The 19,120-nt window shown below is 60.5% G+C and overlaps 1 protein-coding gene across 1 annotated transcript; it reads right to left on the reverse strand.

Moving 5' to 3' along the window:
• Positions 1 to 1,621: 1,621 nt before the first annotated feature.
• On the reverse strand, positions 1,622 to 18,790 carry COL1A1 (collagen type I alpha 1 chain). The gene is made up of 51 exons (XM_032429058.1): positions 18,584 to 18,790; positions 16,870 to 17,064; positions 16,743 to 16,777; positions 16,604 to 16,639; positions 16,396 to 16,497; positions 15,503 to 15,574; positions 15,213 to 15,257; positions 14,995 to 15,048; positions 14,742 to 14,795; positions 14,158 to 14,211; positions 13,984 to 14,037; positions 13,622 to 13,675; positions 13,487 to 13,531; positions 13,317 to 13,370; positions 13,161 to 13,205; positions 12,944 to 12,997; positions 12,569 to 12,667; positions 12,433 to 12,477; positions 12,237 to 12,335; positions 12,050 to 12,103; positions 11,809 to 11,916; positions 11,675 to 11,728; positions 11,314 to 11,412; positions 11,114 to 11,167; positions 10,922 to 11,020; positions 10,280 to 10,333; positions 10,105 to 10,158; positions 9,947 to 10,000; positions 9,781 to 9,834; positions 9,299 to 9,343; positions 9,108 to 9,206; positions 8,726 to 8,833; positions 8,183 to 8,290; positions 7,926 to 7,979; positions 7,701 to 7,754; positions 7,354 to 7,461; positions 7,212 to 7,265; positions 7,030 to 7,083; positions 6,726 to 6,887; positions 6,529 to 6,636; positions 6,305 to 6,412; positions 6,145 to 6,198; positions 5,930 to 6,037; positions 5,498 to 5,551; positions 5,278 to 5,385; positions 4,917 to 4,970; positions 4,524 to 4,631; positions 4,150 to 4,432; positions 3,819 to 4,009; positions 3,266 to 3,508; positions 1,622 to 3,155 (listed from the first exon to the last, which is right to left on the reverse strand). The coding sequence occupies exons 1-51, from the start codon at positions 18,672 to 18,674 to the stop codon at positions 3,009 to 3,011; spliced, it is 4,383 nt and encodes a 1,460-aa protein (XP_032284949.1). The 5' UTR covers positions 18,675 to 18,790; the 3' UTR covers positions 1,622 to 3,008.
• Between the last annotated feature and the right edge of the window lie 330 nt (positions 18,791 to 19,120).

The following is a 19,120-nucleotide window of genomic DNA, read 5'->3' on the forward strand; positions in this document are numbered from 1 at the left end:
TGTCAGCTCAGGCTGAGAAAGAGGCATAAAGAAAAGCCTGGACGTGGAGAGTGGGGTGCATACATGAGAACTGTCGTCACCCTTTCTGGCTGGTGTGATAGGTGTGGGCAAGGGAGGGGACAGTGAGAAGGGACAGGTGGGTAGCAGCCAGGTAGAGCCTCGGTTGCCCCCAGGGGCGGGGGGCGGCCTGCTGGAGGCCGGGGTCGATGGGGGTTACCAAGGCATCACCCACCCATCGCCACACAGGTCGGGTAGTTCGCCTACGATGAAACCCTCATTTACGTGTCATAATTTCTTAACCACTCGAGACTAATTCCCTTTTTACACTGTCCAGATTGTGGTAGAAGAGCTAATGATGAATTATTAAAGCACAATTAATCTTCATGGCCACTTGTTGACAACAATGGAATTAGCGTCACTGCCGATGGCCTCTTCCACCCCGTTTCCCCGAGACCTGAGGGAGGGATGAGGTGGGGGGGGCCTTTCCTGCCTTGAATGTTTAGGCCCTGAGACCTTGGGTGGGTGGGTGGGGGGGCACAGCTCCAACTTCTCCCTGTTTCCAGGTCTCTGGGTGTCTGGTCTGCTCCAGACTTCTGGAAACCTGTGTCCCCAGTGACTGCTCACAGCTGTTCCCCTTCCCTGAGATTAGGGAGCTGGCCGGTCACCGTCCCTCCAGGGGCCTCAGGTTCTCAGGCAGGCAGGGGGTAGGGGCAGGCAGAGGGGAAGGGAGAAGGGAAGGAAGGGAGAAGAAGGAAGCAGAGGAAGCAAGAATTTTTTAAAAAGATCAGGCATGGGCAGGAGGCGAGGCTGGGCAAAAGGACCTGCTAGGCCACCAGGCACCCAGGTGTTATGGGGACTTAGAAGGCCAAGAGGGATCTGGTACCTGCCCAGCAGGGTCAAGGCCTGTTGCTGGCAGGACAGCACCCTGTAAGTGCCTTGACTGCAGTTCTCCGAGAGCCCTGGGGAGGCTCCTCTGAGGGCAGGCCAGCTCCCTCCCTCCTTCCGTGGCTCCAGGCAGACTCAGGGTGGGACCCTTCTTGAGCTGTTCTGCTTGTTGCTCCTTTGGGGGAGCTCAGAGTGAGCGAAGAGAGAGGAGAGGCCAGACGACCCTCCATGTATGCCCAGGGAGAGGCCTTGCTGAGGGGCTCCCGGGTGGTCCTCGCCAGTCCCACCTCCCTCAGCCATGGGCTGGCCTCCCGGTGCCCCCCCAACCCTGTGCCCCCACCAACCCTGCAGGGTGCCCACAGCCATGGAGAGCGGAGTTGATGGTGTTGATGGAGAGTGGGCCTGAGGTTTGGGCAGCCCAGGATCTGAAGCGAGGCGTGTGCGCACGTGCATGTTGCGGCCCGTGGGGGTGGTCTGTGTGGCACTGTGAGGAAGAAGGGCACTGGGGAGACATGCCAGGAAGACTGCATGAGGGAGGGGGAAAGGGTTAAGGCATAAGAAAGGCAAGGGGGGGGGAGCCACTGTGGAGGGTGCTAGATGAAGAGGAGGAGGAGGGAAGGGGCAAGAACAGGAGAACCCACCCGCCCCCAGCCAAAGTGCCCACCCCAGGCTCCCCACCCCGCACCCCCCAGACTCCAAGGCAGGAAATCAGGAGGCCACTGCAGATATGTTTGGGTCATTTCCACATGCTTTATTCCAGCAATCAAAATAATTAAAAACATCTCAAATTATTATACACATACAAAATAGGTACAGAGTCTTGCTTCCTCCCACCCCTAGGGGGAAAAACTGCTTTGTGCTTTGGGAAGTTGTGCTCTGAAACCCAGAGAGAGGACACAGGATAGAGAGGCCGTGAGGATGGGGTGCAGCTGAGGAGCGGGTTTCAGAGAGAGAGGTGGAGAGAGGCGGCGGGGGGTGGCGCGGAGAGGGGTGGAAGGGAGCACTGAGTTGCGACACTCTCTCCCCCCAAGTTAAGTAGCACCTTTAGAAAATTCACGAGTCCCCATCCGCAAGGAAAAACAAAACAAAACAAAAAAAAACCCAAAGAATAAAAAAAAGACTTTAAACAAAAAGGAACATTTGCTGGCCTGGGGGGTGGGGCGCCCCGACTTCTATAGCACCAGTCATTCCTTCCCCACCCCACCCCATCACAGAGATGTAGCACCTTTGATATAAAATGGGGAGCCCCTTCGGCCCTGCCCCCACCCCGCCCCCACGCAGTTGCCCCGGTGACACTCGGAGACAAGAAGAGGTAGTCCTTCAGCAACACAATTACACAAGGAACAGAGCAGTCTCTCCCACCCAGCCCTGTCGCACGCACAGGGGGGACTGACACTTGTCCCCGAATGATCCGATGCTTCCTTCCGCTCTGTCGTGGCGCCTCCTGACTTTCCTCCAAACCGGGCAGGCAGCGAGGGGCCTGTGGTCCCCCAGCATGCCCCCTCGGAAACGAAGAGGGGATTGTTGCAGGAGCCACAAGGATGCCAGATGGTGAGGCTTCTTTGGCAGTCTGAGAACCTCAGGTCCCCCCAGGGTCTGGGGGTGCTGGGTGAGGGGAGTGGGCTGGGAGTGTGGGGGGTCACTTGGGTGTTTTAGCATTGCCTTTGGTTGCTGGGCAGACAATGCATTGTTTCCTGTGCCTTTTGGGGAGACTTAGATTTGGGGAGCAGTGGAGGGGAGGCCCCAAGGAGGGATGGAGAAAGGAGCAGAAAGGGCAGTGTTGGGGTATCATAAGCCCAACGGGCAGAAAAGGACTTACCCCCATATGGGTCTTCAAGCAAGTGGACCAAGCTTCCTTTTTTTAAAAAGTTATTTATTTATTCTTTTTTTTTTTTTTTGGTAAGGTTGAATGCGCTTTTGGTTTTTGGTCGTGTTTGGTTGGTCAAAGATAAAAACTAAGTTTGAGAGATGAATGCAAAGGAAAAAAATATTTTCCAAAGTCCATGTGAAATTGTCTCCCATTTTTTGGCTTTTTGGGGGGTTCAGTTTGGGCTGTTTGTCTGTTTCCAGGGTCAGGGGTGAGGGGGTTGGGTGGGAGGGAGCCGGGTAGGATGGGAGGGAGTTTACAAGAAGCAGACAGGGCCAACATCCATGCCGAATTCCTGGTCTGGGGCGCCAACGTCCAATGGTGCCACATCGATGATGGGCAAGCGGGAGGTCTTGGTGGTTTTGTATTCGATCACTGTCTTGCCCCAGGCTCCGGTGTGACTCTGGGGAGACAACGGGAGAGGGGTGTCACCGGGCGGGAGCAGTGCAGTGAGGGCAAGTACGGCCTGCCAGGAAAGCCAGAGCCCAGACAGGGGCCCGGCCCGGGACTCACCGTGCAACCGTCGTAGGTGACGCTGTAGGTGAAGCGGCTGTTGCCCTCGGCCCGGATCTCGATCTCGTTGGAGCCCTGGAGGAGCAGGGCCTTCTTGAGGTTGCCGGTCTGCTGGTCCATGTAGGCCACGCTGTTCTTGCAGTGGTAGGTGATGTTCTGGGAAGCCTCGGTGGACATCAGGCGCAGGAACGTCAGCTGGATGGCCACATCGGCAGGATCGGAGCCCTGGCCACCATACTCGAACTGTAGGGGAGTGTGGGGGGGAGAAGCAAGTGAGCAACCACGCTGGAGCCTCTAGTCCCGGCCTCCCTCCCTGGAGTCCGCTAAGAGCATCCCCGTGGCCCCTCTCCCATCCAGAAGTAGCATCCCTTGCTTATCCATGGGCACCCTGTGTCTGAGCCAGGATCAAGGACCCAGGACTCCTGCCTCCCAGCCCAGCTCTGTCCGTCCCCCTTAGCAGAGGTCTAGTCCACCCAGGACCTCCCCTCCTGCCCCTTCTGAGCTCTGGGCCAGCCCCATCTAGGGAGAGCGGCTCCAGGTCCCGCTGACGCACCTGGAATCCGTCAGTCATGCTCTCGCCGTACCAGACGTGCCTCTTGTCCTTGGGGTTCTTGCTGATGTACCAGTTCTTCTGGGCCACATGAGGCTGAGTGGGGTACACGCAGGTCTCGCCTGTCTCCATGTTGCAGAAGACCTTGATGGCATCCAGGTTGCATCCTTGGTTGGGGTCAATCCAGTATTCTCCTGCAGTGGGACAGAGCAAGATGGAGTCAGGGGAGGTATGGGCAGTGGGGCACACGTGGGCATCTGGGCCCCTCAGGGCTCAGCGCTGTCATGGCAGCAGGAGGACGAGGAGGAGGAGCACCCCTGGGGCAGGCCCTCACCGCTCTTCCAGTCGGAGTGGCACATCTTGAGGTCGCGGCAGGTGCGGGCTGGGTTCTTGCGGCTTCCTTCAGGGCTCCGGATGTTCTCGATCTGCTGGCTCAGGCTCTTGAGAGTGGTGTCCACCTCAAGGTCACGGTCACGGACCACATTGGCATCATCGGCCCGGTAGTAGCGGCCGCCATCGTGAGCCTTCTCTTGAGGTGGCTGGGGCAGGAAGCTGAAGTCGAAACCGCCGCTGGGAGGACCGGGGGGCCCAGGAGGTCCAGGAGGGCCGGGGGGACCCTGCACAGAGAGCAAGAAGAGCCGGGATTACCAGGGTCCAAGTGCCCTTGGGGCTGAGGGCCACGGGTGGATGGGATGGGGGGCTACGTACAACAGGACCAGCATCACCAGTGCGACCACGAGGACCAGGGGGGCCGATGGGGCCTGGGAGACCGTTGAGTCCGTCTTTGCCAGGAGAACCAGCAGAGCCGGGGGGACCCTGAAAAGGGGAAGACGGTTGGAGGAAGCCTGCTAGAAAGCACAGGACCACCAGCCCGACTCTGCGGAGAAGCTCACCAACCTCCCTGCCTGGCTCGGCCTCCACGGCCTCATCCTTGTTCATTCTCACAGTCAGGCAAGATTGTCCAGCATTCTTCTTCCCTTCTCCCAACCCCTGCCCCCAGACCCTTCTAGAGAGAGATGGGCACACCTGTGTCCCAGGCAGAGGGCTCCGAAGTGAGCCTGGGCTTGGGCCCTAGCAAGGGAAGATAGAGGCATGACTTACTCGGGGACCAGCAGGACCAGAAGCTCCAGAAGGACCTTGTTCACCAGGAGAGCCCTGAAGGACAGATGCAAAGGCAGTAAGACCCCGTGTGGGTCAAACATGGCCGGCAACCTGCCCCCTGCCCCATTATTCTGGACCTCTAGGCCCAAGGTGTCCACAGGCTAAGACCTCCTCCACCCCCTCTTTGTGTCCCTCACCCTCCCAGAAGCCCCTTGGAAATGTCCATAAATCTTTACACCTCGGTCCCCGCTAGGGAGGAGTGAGAATGACTATCCAGAGGGGAAACTGAGGCAACATCCCCCCTCATTGTATAACAGGACTCAATGGCAGCTGGGGGCTGGGGGCTGCTGAGCATACTCACAGGAGGACCAGGGGGACCCTGGAGACCAGAGAAGCCACGGTGACCCTTTATGCCTCTGTCACCCTGTTCGCCTGTCTCACCCTTGTCACCACGTGGACCTTGGGGTCCCTAGAAGAGAAGAGGCACAGGCTGTCAGATGAAAGGTTCATTAGCACCGAGTGGGGTGTAGTCCATATCTGGGCCAAGTACGAGCACATGAGGGCCAGAGCCGGGCACTTACAGAGGGACCACGAGCACCAACGGGGCCGATCGGGCCGGCAGGACCAGCAGGACCCTGGGGAGAGCACAGAGCGTGTTAGATCCTGCTACGGCCTGAGCTGTGGGATGAAACCACCCCTCGGCCATGGCCATCCTTCCTCACATCCTTTCCCGCCACGTCCATCCCTCCTGAGCCCCAGCTGAACCTTCAGGTGAATTCAGGCTTCGTGTGAGCTGGGGCAAGCACGTGGGGACAAACCCCATTCCCCAGGGGAAGCGAGGGCCCATCTGGGAGAGGGGCCTTGAGGCCAGGCGGTGGCTCAGGTTTTCAGGAAGGCCAGGGGCCATCTTGCAAGACCCCCCCCCCTCCTCCAGCCTCAGTGAAGTCAGATGCCCACGGGCCGGCCCGGAGAGTGTCCAGCCCGAGACGGCCGGCTAGAGTCCAGCTACTTACAGTCTCGCCACGGTCGCCATTCTTGCCAGCGGGGCCAACGGGGCCAGGGGCACCAGGAGCACCAGGAGCACCAGGGGGTCCAGAAGGGCCGGTCTCACCACGGTCACCCTGAGCGCGGCAGAGGAGGAGACTAGGAGTCAGTTCCTGCTAAAGGGGCCAGGCTGGGGCAGGAGAACGGCAGGTGGGGCCATGGCCCAGGGGAGCAACCATCTCACCTTGGGGCCAGGAGAACCATCTCGTCCGGGGGAGCCTTCAGCACCAGGAGATCCCTGCAGAGAGAGAGAGATGGGTGAGCATCAGCCAAGGAAGGGAGGCTCAGGCAAAGGCCAAAATGGCCTCGCTGAGGGCACTGGCAGGGGGCTGGTGATTGCTCACCTCACGTCCAGACTCGCCAGGAGGTCCAGCCAATCCAGGGGGGCCCATGGGACCAGGGGGGCCACGCTCACCACTTGCTCCAGAAGGACCTTGTTTGCCAGGTTCACCCTGAGGGAGAAGAGAGAGTCAGGCCAGAGACGGAGTGGGGGAGGGCCCTGGGCCTCCATGTCCACAGTCCCAGTGATGGTTGTTTTCGGGGTTCCCCGAGGTGAGGGGGCACTCACAGAAGGGCCGGGAAGACCGGGGAAGCCTCTCTCTCCTCGCTGACCGGGCAGGCCCACCACACCACGCTGTCCAGCAATGCCTTGAGGTCCGGGAGTGCCGGGAGCACCCTGGGGGGGAGGGGGAGATGAAGGTGAGGCGCCTTGCAGCAGCCAGAGAGCACCCCCCCACTCGGGACCCCTGCGGAGTGCGCGCTTACAGCAGGTCCATCAGCACCAGGGGATCCCTTCTCGCCAGCGGGGCCGGGGGGACCGGGGGGCCCGACTTCACCGGGACGTCCGGCGGGGCCGGTCTCACCACGGGGGCCTTTGCCGCCTTCTTTGCCAGCAGGGCCAGGAGGGCCAGGGGGTCCAGCATTTCCCTGGGCAGGGAGAAGAGAGGCTGTCAGATTCCAGTGGGTTCTGGAGCACCACGGAGGCCCGCAGAGGCCCACCACCCTCCCCTCACCTGGGCCCCTCATCCCCCCCCACCAGAGCAGCGGCTTCTCCACCACAGTTACTTACAGAGGGGCCGGGGGGACCGACTCGGCCAGCAGCACCAGGAAAACCAGTAGCACCCTGGCAGAGGAGGACAGAGAGGTCAGAGGGAGAACAGCCCGCTCAGCTGTCCCGGCCTCCCTCCCTCCCTCCCTCCCTCCGAACACAGGCTGGAAGGACCCCCGGGAGAGAAACAGTGAGATACTCACAGGGGGACCGGCACTGCCACGAGCACCTTTGGGTCCGGGAGCACCAACGTTACCCTGGAGGAGAGCACAGCGCCCTTAAGCCCGGGCCGGTCCCATGCCCAGGCTGGCCTGCAGCTGGGGGCCCGGAGGCTGAGATACTCACAATGGAGCCAGGGGGGCCAGTGGGGCCGGCGGGGCCAGGGGGACCAGCGTCGCCTTTAGCACCAGCATCACCGGGTTCGCCTTTAGCACCGGGTTGGCCGTCGGCACCCTGGGGGAGGAGGGGGAGCGGTGAGTGGAGGAGGAGCGGGGGACGGCAGCGCGGGGAAGCAGGTGGTTCCACGGGGCTTGGGAAGGGCCACCACTCCGGGAAGGAAGATGCTCGAATGGGACACCATCCCCTCCCCGCCCTCCTTCCCTGACTCCGGCCCACGCCTCTGTCCTTATGCAGTCTCCCAAGGTCCCGGGTCCCATTGGGTGATCGAAAATAATGGGGGTCTTGGTACTCACAGGGGGGCCAGCGAAGCCAGCAGGGCCGGGGGGACCAGGCTCACCACGGTCTCCCTAGAAGAAAAGGAGGCAGATTGGAGTGGGGCCCTGGGCTGGGGTGGAACAGAGTTGGAGGGGAAGATGGGCCCTGAGGAGCATTCCCCAGGGCCCAGAGCAGGTGACAGTGAAGGTGGAAGAGGCAAGAAGTATGAAGCCCAGGGCAGAGTGTGGGTGCTCTGTACTTACGGGGGCACCACGAGCTCCAGTGGGACCAGCAGGGCCGCTCGGACCAGATTCACCCTGAGAGGGAGGGACAAGAGGCTCAGGTCAGGGACACACCCTGAGTACTCCTAGCAAATGACCCCAGGAGAGCCTCCCCTCCCTTCTGGTCCTCCCACCTTTAGGTCACCAGCTCAGAATGGCAGGACCTGCCTCCCCCCAAGAGCCATGCCCAGGCTTGCTGGGAAGGCTGTGTGTTAGGGAAGATGGTGGGGCCACCTCACCTTGTCACCAGGGGCACCAGCGGGGCCAGGAGGACCAATGGGGCCAGTCAGACCGCGGACACCATCCTTGCCAGGAGAACCATCAGCACCTTTGGGACCAGCATCGCCCTAAAGACACAGGAAAGTCTGAGACTTCCAGTGGGGGAGAGGGAGGTGACCTGGAGCATGTCTGGGACTCCTCCCCAGCTCTATCCTGCCCCGACCTGTGCTTGGAACTCAAGATCTTTCAGAGGAAAAAGTTCCCGTGGGGCTCTGGTGGAACTTAGGGTAAGAGACCCATGCCTTGTGTAGAGGGATGTATAAGGGATCCCCCATCCAGGAGGTCACCCTTCCTCCTGATACCATGGTAAGTCACGGGCAGGGAAGAGCCTGGATAGGATGGTAGAGGATTTATCAGCGAAGAGGCCAGAGGGGAAGAAGGGAGGATTAAGGAGACGAGGTAACGATCCCAGGGAGGGTAAAGAGAGAGAGGCCGGAGCATCCAAAGCAGAGGGAGACAGAGATGGGAGCCCTACACGGCTCAGGGGAAGGGGGTTAACTTACTCTGTCACCCTTAGGGCCGGGAAGACCAGCTGCGCCTCGTTCACCGGGCATTCCCTGAAGGCCAGGAGCGCCCTGGCTACCTGGGGCTCCGGGGGCACCAGCATCACCCTAGGTGACAACCAAGGGGACTGGCATGAGGCATGGGGTCCCAGGAGTGGGTCACAGCCCCGAGCCCCCTCCTGATACCTCCCAGTCTTGCTGCCCAGGACAAAGAGAAGCACCAGCTAAGAGAAAAGGCTCCCAGCCCAGAACTTCGGGCTGCACATGGACCCCACCCCGCCCTGTCCCCCTGCCACCCCTCACCCACATCTAGGGGGCTTTGGCCACAGCCGGGCACCCCCGCCTCAAGAGGGGCTGGACCTGGTCCCCCTGCTGCCCTCACCTTAGCACCGTCATTGCCAGGGGCGCCGTTAGCTCCCCGGGGACCTGCGGGGCCGGGGGGGCCTTGCACGCCGCGTTCACCGGGGAAACCTCTCTCGCCCTGGAAGGGAAGGACAGGGCGCGTGATGGCCGCTCCGGAGGCAGGGCCAGGCGCAGGGCATCTGGGCAGGAGCGGCAAGAGGCTCTACTTACTCTTGCTCCAGAGGGGCCGGGGGCGCCAAGGTCGCCAGGAACACCCTGAGGGGGAGGGAGGGACAGAGAGTGAGCCGACCGCACCTTGACCCTCCGCGCTAGAAAGCACTCTTGTTCTCCCGGGGGCTGGCCCTTGGGGACTGTCATTAGAGACCAACTCCTTCTCAGCACTGAACTGGGCTTATCCCTCTCGTCCTCCTGGGGATGTGCCGGAGACAGCCCCCTCCCCAAACTCTGGGCGGAGGGCAAAGTCAGAGTTATGCTTGTAGCTCTAAAAAAAGAAGTCACCGGGACCAGCAGCCCTGAAGGGCAGTCCAGAATATCATGCAGATGCTCTGCTCCCTGCTTCCCTCTGGGTGGCTCCCTTCATGACGGGAAGTCCTGCAGGGTGTCTAACCTGGATCCCGTTTAGCTAGGAGGGCTGGCCTCTTCCTCTAAATGCCCTGCGTTCCCCATCTCTCTGGCTGCCTGCTCCCTCTTACCTGTTCACCGGGTTTGCCTGCTTCACCGGGAGGACCAGAGGGGCCAGGGAGACCCTGTAGGTGGGAAATGGGGGAGGCAGGGAGAGGGTAGGATTAGAATCTGAAAAAGAGCCAGGGGGACCCCAGCCCTTCAGCCCTTCAGCCCCTGCCCGGCGGGAGGCCTCACCTGGAATCCAGGGGAGCCAGCGGGGCCTTGTTCACCTCTCTCACCAGCGGGGCCCTGTCACAGAGAGCACGCTGTGGTCACTGGAAGGGCCAGGAGCAAAGGAGGACGGGGTGTCTCCCCAGCGTCCCCTCCCCAGGCTGCCTGTCGGGGACACTTACAGCAGGGCCGGGGGCTCCCTGAGCTCCAGCTTCTCCGTCTTTGCCAGCAGGACCCTGTGGGGAGAGAGCAAAGGACTCAGGGTGGGGAGGGGGGCAGCTGCTAGCGGCAGGGGACAGAGCAGATGTGTCATAAGCAGGGGCAGCAAGGGGACAGGGACCACGGGGAGATACTTACAACAGCACCAGGGGGCCCAGGCACACCTCGCTCTCCGGCCTTGCCAGGCTCTCCCTGTGGGGAAAGAGTCAGAGTCAACGGGGCTTACGTGGGAGACCAGGCCTCCCGGGTCCTTCCGGTTTACCCCAAGTGACACTTTTTAAGGGGTTTTCTTTTCTCCCAGCTCTGGTCCTGGGGAAACACTTTGCTGGCTGTTACAGCTGGTCCCTTCGTGTCTCCCTGAGCCCCCTCCCCCAGACCATGTGTCCCTGAGGCTGCTGCCCCCACCCCCACCCTTCCTTCTTGCCACCATACGCCTATGGTGACCTGAGCTGCAAAAGGCTTCCATGTCCTCTGGTACGTCCTTTTCAGCCTGAAAGAACCCACCAGGATTTAGGGGTGACTATCACATAAAAGGCCCATTCTACCCCTGTGGGGGGAGGGGCGGCTCCAACAATACTTATTTCCAAGGAGAGCGCAATGGGAGTAGAGTCGGGAGAGGTCTCTCATTTTATGGGTAGGGACACTGAGGCCCAGAGAGGGGTAGTGAGTGGCCTGAGGCCACACAGCAAGTCAGTGGCAAAGCTGGGACTGGCACCCAGGACTCTCATCTCCTAGGAGTGCCTGTCCCTGGCTCTGGAACGTTCCTCAATGAATACTCACAGCAGCACCTTTAGGCCCAGGGAATCCCATCACACCGGCCTGACCACGGGCACCGGGGGGGCCTGGGGGTCCGGGGCGACCATCTTGACCAGCGGGACCCTAAGGACAGAAGGCACAGAATCGGAGGTGAGGACGGAGGGTGGGCGGTCGGGAGGGCGGGAGGGGCCCCCGGTGGGGGGGAGCAATACTTACAGGGGGGCCGGTTTTGCCATCTGGACCGGGACTGCCGGGACTTCCAGTCAGACCCTAGGGGGAGACAGAGAGGTGTGAGCCAGGTGGGGAGAAGGGGGACAGAGGAGGGGAGGGGGCCCCTCAGGAGGCAGATCCGCCGTCCTGCTCCAGGGCGCCCCATTTCAGACCTGCACAGGACGGGCAGAGGGGCCGGGGCTCACCTTGGCACCAGGCAGACCAGCTTCACCAGGGCGACCGGCTTCGCCAGGAGAACCCTTGGGGCCAGCGGGGCCGGGGGAACCACGTTCACCAGCGGGGCCCTGGTTGGGGGAGTCACAGGGACAATCAGGGTCTCGGGTCTGGGCTTCTTTACCATGGGCCAGCGTCTTATTCCTCCCGGTCGGGGGGGCGGGGGGTGCTCTCCGGGGCGCTGGTAGCGGGGCGAAGGTCAAGGGGAAGCCCAGTGTGGAGAGAGAGTCTGCAGTCACAGCCTGGAGCAGTCATGACTGGGGCTGGACGTGAGAGAGGAAGGGAATGCTCGGGGCACAGCAGGGGCGCAGCCCAGCCACGACGGGAGCTTACCTTGGGACCAGAGACGCCGTCTGACCCAGGGAAACCACGGCTACCAGGGCCCCCCTGCAGGAGGAGGAGAGGCCGGTGAGCCCCGACACGGGGGCGCCAGGCTGGCGCTGGGGAGCAAAGAAGGGGACACTTACACGCTCGCCGGGGGGTCCGGGCAGGCCAGTGGGTCCAGGTTCACCTCGGGCTCCTCGCTTTCCTTCTTCCCCCGCAGGGCCAGGGGGGCCTTGAATACCAGTGGGGCCCTGGAGAGGGCAGAGACCAGGGGGCAGCCTGCAGTGTGAGGCTGGGGCTCCCATTCCCCCCCACCCGGGGTCTCCCTCCAGGGCTTCCCAGGGCAGAGCTGAGCTGCGGGAGGAGGTGGGGGGGGACACTTACGGGCTCTCCCTTGGCGCCCGTGTCTCCTTTGTTCCCAGGAGCACCAGGTTCACCCTGCACGCGGGAGGAAAAGAGGATGAGCCGAAAGTCGGGGGTACTCAGCTGGCCTGGATCCTCCTGCTCCCCAGGGGAGGGCCCCACCGGAGCCAGCGCGTGGGGCGGGCCACAGTGACAGAGGAATACTTACGCTGTTACCCTTGGGACCAGGAGGACCGCTGGGGCCCTGGGGTCCAGAGGGGCCTCGGGCACCAGGGAAGCCGGGAGCACCAGCAATGCCGGGAGCGCCCTGTGGGAGGCAGAAGAGGTTGAGCCTGGGAGCCGGGGGCAGGGGGTGTGCAGGACGGGGGCACCGGGGGCAGCTCTGAGACCCGCAGGGTACTTACGTTAGCACCTTTAGCACCCGGCTGTCCGTCAGCACCAGGGTTTCCCTGTGGCACAGAGAGAGAGGGGCCAGTGGGTGACAGGCCAGGACTGGGACCTGGGGGGTGGCCCCGGGGGCACTGAGGAGGCGACACTCACAGCAGGACCGGCAGCACCAGCCGGGCCAGGGGGGCCGGGCTCACCACGCACACCCTGGGGACCTTCAGAGCCACGGGCTCCTTGGGGACCAGCTTCACCCTGGGTGGGAAAAAAAGGACATGTCAGGAGCCAGCCTGGGAGCCCAACCTCACCTTTGGATGTCGGGGTGTGTGTGTGTGTCTGTGTGTGTGTGTGTGTGTGTGTGTAGGGCAGGCACAGGAAGACCAAGAATCAGGACTCCCAGATGGGAGAAGGGGATCCCAGGACAAAGGTATTGGGGAATAGGCCGCTCTGGGTCCCTCTGTTTTGGAGAGCAGGGAGATAGGCACCCCTTGGCCCGTGGGAGCTGTGCCCAGAGGAGGGCAGCGGGCTCACCTTAGCACCAACAGCACCGGGGAATCCAGGGGGACCAGCGGGGCCAGTGGGACCCTGGGAATGAAATGGAAATGTTAGCAAGAAGGAAGGGGGCCGCTGCAAGTCACAGCCTGGGACAGAAGAGGTCCTGGGATTCCGAGCCCCAGGGCTGGCCCCCCCGGCCCGAGCTGAGAGCCCTCCCCACTCCCAGACACCGGGGTCCAGAGGTCACACTCACGGGGGGTCCAGCGGCACCAGTAGCACCATCATTCCCACGAGCACCCTGCCGGAGAGAGGGGAGCCCCGGTTACGTGCGCTGAGCACGGGCCACCCATGACTCATCAGGAACCTCTGTCAGAGCCCAGGCGTCCCCCACGGGGCCAGGGGTACTTACAGCAGGGCCCGGGGCTCCGGGGCGACCTCTCTCACCAGGCAGACCACGGGGGCCCTGGCAACAAAAGCCAGAAAAGCCACGTGACATGGGAGACACACACTTTGCCCCCAAACCTCATATTGCCCCTATACCCTGCTCCCTCTCTTCCTTCTAGAACTGGACACACTCACCATCTGACCAGGAGCTCCGTTTTCACCAGGGCTACCGGGCTCACCCTAGAGAACGGAGAATAAAGTTAGGAATTCGTTCATGGGGTGGGGTGGGAGGGGGAGGAGGAGGCCCATGACATTCAGGCATCTTCTTACCTTAGGACCAGCAGGACCAGCATCTCCCTTGGCACCATCCAAACCACTGAAACCCTAAGATAGGAAGGGCCAAGGTGAGTACCGATGGAAGCCCCACTCTGACCTGAGAAGGTGCCTCAGGGGGTCACCACAGGCTCTGTCTCTGTGCTAGACTAAACCCCAGCTGGGCCAAGAGCTCACCCAATCCCTTTATTGAGATTTCTTTCCCAATGGAGGGAAGTTCTTTTGGATGGCTACTCCCTATCCCTTGGGACTTCTGTAGCTTCCACCCTCCAGGGCGCACACAGGATCCTTTGGGGAAAGGGGCTGGAACTGTCAGATGCTGGGACTTGGGGAGCTTAGATGGCTCAAAGGGGACTTACTCTGTGTCCCTTCATTCCAGGCAGGCCAGCTGTTCCAGGCAATCCCCGAGCACCCTGGAGAGAAAAGAAAAGGAGGAGAAAGGCAGAGCCTTTAGAAGATGCCACGGAGGACCCAGTTCCCAAGCGAAGCCCACCTGTAGCGAAGTCCACGGCCAGCCACGCATCCCCGCTCACCTGAGGTCCAGGAGGTCCACGCTCACCAGGACGACCAGGCTTTCCAGCTTCACCCTGAAAGGGAGAGAAAAGGCCATCATGCCTCTGCCCCCACCCCCCTCCGTGGGCTAGAAAAGCGTGGAAGGTCTGAGTTTTTTTTAGTACTGTTGAAGGTCAGATTTAGGAGCCCAGAATCTTATCTTTGAATTTAAAGCTCAGCTTAAATCTACTGTAAAATCCTTGTTTGCTGAATTTTGAGTCTCTCCAAAGGTATTTCTGTTTATTTCTATAGATGGAGAGCAAATCTAATGCCCAGAGCCATTAAGCCTAAGGAAGTCATTCACCCCATCAGACGGGGCTGGGGAATGCTTTAAGGTGGCTGGGGTGAGGGGAGGGCCAGTCACCTCCACTGGGGAGATGGGGAAACATCCCACAAGGGGTGAAGATCATTGTTCAAGGGCAGTCCCGTGCATCAGGGAGAACCTGGCCTCCTTTCTCTGGGCATCACCCCCCGAAGGTGGTGGGGCACTGGGGTGGAGGTTACAGGGACCTAGCTGATGGAGGTGTTGGGGGCTAGATGGGATCTTCTCGCCTGGGCTACTTACATCATCTCCGTTCTTGCCAGGGGGGCCAGGGGGACCACGGGGACCCATGGGACCCTAGAGGATACAGGAAGAAAGGATATTAGAATAACCAGGATAAGGGAGAAAAAAAAAAGAAAGGGAAGGCTGGGATTAGAAGGAGGAGGTAGGGAAGACCCCAGACAGTAGGTGTGGAGGGGTCCTTCGATAGGAGAATCCACGTATTTGTAGAAAGAGTGTGTTATTTGTATAGAGTACAAGTTGGGGAGGCACTTACTGAGGCTCCAGGCTCGCCGGGCTCACCAGGGGGGCCTTGGAAACCTTGGGGACCCTGGAGAACAAGGAAAGAGGGATTCAGTTAGAAGGACAGGTCCCTACCAATCTTTCCCCAGATCACTAAGAGATCTCTCAGAACACCTTCTCTACCCTCATCCCAATCCTCCCTTCTAAAGACCAAAGCCCAGGGTGGTACATGATGACATCCTGGATACTCACAGGTGCACCAGGGGGGCCAGGGAGACCACGAGGACCAGAAGGACCCTACAGAAGGAAAAAAAAAAGGGGCCATAGTGATACCTCTGTAGGAAAGTGCCATGTGGGTGTGGTCTTGCTATCTCCCAGTGGTTCCTGTTGAGACCACCCAGTTGTCTTCCTCTCTGGACTTCAGGTTCCGAAGGTCATCTTGACCTCCTATAACACCCCCATATGCCACCACTGGCCCATCCTGTCTGGATCCCCACTGGCTCCTCTTCTGTCATCTCTGACCCCGCCCCCCAGTGGCTCACCATGGGGCCAGGCACGGAGATTCCTCCAGTTGATTTCTCATCGTAGCCATAAGACATTTGGGGAGCAAAGTTCTAGAAAAAACGAGAGAGTGTATGAGAAATCAGTGAATAGAAAGGCGGAAGATGTCGCTGACAACAGGATATTGACATACGCCTCCTGATGTGATGCACTAAGAAGGACAACAACATCACTTGTGAGATATTCCTGCCAAAAATGCAGGGCCCAACTCTAATTATGGGGACACATCCAGCCAACCCAAACTGAGGGACCGTCTTATAAAAACAATTGCCCTCTACAAAGCAACCAGCTTCTTAAAAAAATTTCCATGTCGTGAAGAAAGAAGAAAGAAAGTCTGAGGAATGTTCCAGAGTAAAGGAAACTGAAGACACATGACAGTTAAATGAAATTCATGATGCCGGATCAGGAGAAAAGATGCTATAAAGGGCATTATCGGGATATTGCTGAAATTTGGACAGGGACGATATGTTAGATGATCGTTATGTAACAATGTCAGAATTTTGAAATGTAATCATCGTGCAATGGTCGCATAAGAGAAAGTCCTTGTTCTCAGGAAATACACACTAAAGTATTTAGGAGCAAAGGACATAACATCAGGAACTAACTCTGGCACAAATGGTTCAGAAGGAAAAATAGTGACAGTTATATGTATACACAGAGACTGATAAAGCAAATGTGACAAACTGTGAAGTGTATGTGAGAGTTCTTGGCACTAGTCTCGAAACTTCACTGTAAGTTTGAAATCATTTCAAAATATAAAGTATGCCATCTGCCAAAAAACCCACAAAAAAAAAAAAAAAAAAGAAGAAGAAGAAGAACAGGAGGTGAGGGGCGCACACAGGGCCTGCCAGGGCGGTCTTAAGTCTTCACTCACTCCTCCGAGGCCAGGGGGTCCGGGGGGTCCGGGAGGTCCGGGGGGTCCGGGAAGTCCAGGCTGTCCGGGGATGCCATCTCTGCCAGGGGGGCCGGCAGGTCCCTGCAGCGGCGGGGGCGGGGGGTGTCGGGGGGTCGGCGGTGAGCGCAGGCCTGGAGCCACGCCCACCTGCAGCCCCGAATGCCGAGCGAAGGCCACGCTAACTTACCCTTGGACCTCGGGGGCCAGTGTCTCCCTTGGGTCCCTATAGGGTTGTGGGGGGAGAAGAAACAAAAGAAGCCGGGTTAGAGACGGGAGGCGCTTGAGGACCCTCGGGCGGGTGGCAAAAGTCGAGGGCAGCGGATTACCTCAACTCCTGTGGTTTCTTGGTCGGTAGGAGACGCTAGGGGAGAAGAGACGCGGGTGAGCGGCGGGGTCCGCACCGGGTCCTGCCGGCGGCCCCGCCCTCCCCCAGCCCCCGGCCCCCGACCGTACCCTCGCCGTCGGGGCAGACGGGGCAGCACTCGCCCGGGGGGACTTGGGCGCCGGGACAGTTCTTGGTTTCGTCGCAGATCACGTCATCGCACAACACGTTGCCGTTGTCGCAGACACAGATCCGACAGGCCTCGGGTTTCCATACGTCTCGGTCATAGTACCTGAGGCCGTTCTGTACGCAGGTGACTGGTGGGACTGGGGCAAGAGGGGGAAGGAGGGGCTGTCAGCGGCGCTCGAGCCCCCCACCGCGGGGCTCCAGGGACCGCAGCCCTGCCTGCCGTTCCCGTCTCGTAAGGACACTTTTACATTTTCCATTTCCCGCCTCCTCCACCCCGTCCCCGCTCCTTTCCCCAAATCCTTAAAAGCTCATCTGCTCCTCATCAGGGCCAGTGACAGCGCCGAGGCGCCTGGCCAGGGCGGCCCTAACTCTTTCCAGTTCTCAGGAATTTAAACAAAGCTTTAGGCCGGAGTTGCTTCCAACTCCAACCCCAGCCCATCGGTGCTGAAGCCAAGTGAAATAAAAAAGCCACTGGGTGGGGGAGGGAAGGTGGGGGACTGGGGAGGAGAGAGAACAGGAGGGGCCCCAACAAGCGGGCCGACTCGGGGGGCGTGGTATGGGTGGAGACGAGGGTGGGGTCGGGGGGGGGGGGAACCGGTAGGAGGAGAGAAAGGAGGTCCAGCCCCCATTCTGCCCCATCCCAGGGCAGGTGGGATAGCGTAGGCGGGGCTAAGAGGATGGGGCGGGGCCTATTGGCCTGAGGTCCCGCCCAGAGACTTGAATTGTACCCCCAAAATAGGATACACCCTAACATCCAGCGCCCAGACATCTCAAAAGCCCTCTCTCGGGACAACCCCTCTTTCCTAAAGCTAGCCAGGGCCTCTGGGTCACTCCTTAGCCAGAGAACCAAAAAGTCCGCAAATAGTAATGAAGTTAGCTAACCACGCCCACCGCGCGAGCTTCTACTCAGATGGCCACTAGGTGGCGGGCAACACCAAGCAATTTCCAGGGACTGGCCACTTTCTTTTAGAGACTGAGGCTACCCAGTCCCCAGCTTTATTTTCCAGGACTAGAGGTGGGGTCCACAAGCGGCAATAACGCCCGTGCACTCAGTGCAGGTCCTGCGCGGGGAAGCACTGGACCGGGATGCGCGGGGCTCAGTGTGGCTCAGCAGAGGGCGCAAGGACCCCGCCCTGCCATGTCCGCGCCAAAGTTTCTCATCCTCCAACCCGCCCACTCTCCGCGCCCCCTCCCCCCTCAGCCCAGCACCCCCGCGGCCCCAGGAACACTGTCTAGCCTGCAGAGAGGACAAACAATCTTTCCTTATGAATCATCCCACAGCCTTCCCGATCGCTTTTACATCTTGGGCTCCAAACTCCCAGCACGGCGCCCCCGACCCATCTTCGACGTACTTTCCCCTCCCCCGGCGCCCATTTCCCCCGTGGTACTCCACAGTGCGCGCTCAGGACTCCCTCCTGTGCCGACTCCCGCGGCGCTCCATCCTCCCCTCTCACTACCCGGGGGCGTTCGTCTACACCCCCCACCCGGGGTGCACTGCCTTCTCTCCCACGGCGCCCAGGAAGAGCCCTCACCATCTCCCTTCCATCCCTGAGTCTCCGGAGCATCCCGAGTCTCAGTTTACGTCGTGGACCCCTGGGACCGAGCGCAGGGCAAGATACCAAGTAACCCTGGACTCCCCAAAAGTTTGCGACTTACTGTCTTCTTCTTGGCCCTCCTCTTGGCCGCGCGTCAGGAGGGCGGTGGCCGCTAAGAAGAGCAGGAGCCGGAGGTCCACAAAGCTGAACATGTCTAGACCCTAGACATGTAGACTCTTTGCGGCTGGGGTGGGGGTTAGCGTCGGCTCATGCGTGGCCTCACACTCCGCGTGCCTCCTGCTCCGACCCCGAGGAGAAACTCCCGTCTGCTCCGACCACTGGCCCGGGCCCCTTTTATACCATCCTGACGGAGAGAGGGGAGGAACTCTGCCCCAGGGAGAGGGGGAGCCGGCGGCCCGTCCCCCAGCCAATCAGAGCTGCCTGGCCCGGCCCCCAATTTGGGAGTTGGAAGGGAGAGGGGGAGGAGGAGGGAAGGGAAGGGAGTCCACCGCACATCTCCCCCCTTCGCTGCTCTGCCTCCCCAGCCCCCCAGCCCAGCCTGGGCCAGAGACGCTGCTGCCGAGGTGCGGCTAGGTCCTCAGTATAATGTGGGCTAAAGAGTGGGTGGTGGTGCCCCTTGGGCTTTTGTTCCTAAGAC

The sequence above is a fragment of the Phoca vitulina genome, unplaced genomic scaffold (genome assembly GCF_004348235.1).
Source record: "Phoca vitulina isolate PV1807 unplaced genomic scaffold, GSC_HSeal_1.0 scaffold40, whole genome shotgun sequence".
In the NCBI taxonomy this organism is placed as follows: Eukaryota; Metazoa; Chordata; class Mammalia; order Carnivora; family Phocidae; genus Phoca; species Phoca vitulina.

What these genes read in the sequence shown, in the direction of transcription:
- COL1A1 (XM_032429058.1), bottom strand. Translation starts at nt 18,674, where the DNA reads ATGTTCAGCTTTGTGGACCTCCGGCTCCTGCTCTTCTTAGCGGCCACC. An exon ending in GGAGGGCCAAGAAGAAGACA is followed by an intron (nt 17,065 to 18,583) that starts GTAAGTCGCAAA and finishes CTCTTGCCCCAG; the next exon opens with TCCCACCAGTCACCTGCGTA. An exon ending in CTGGTCCCAAGGGTAACAGC is followed by an intron (nt 12,104 to 12,236) that starts GTAAGTATTCCT and finishes TCCCGCGTGCAG; the next exon opens with GGTGAACCTGGTGCTCCTGG.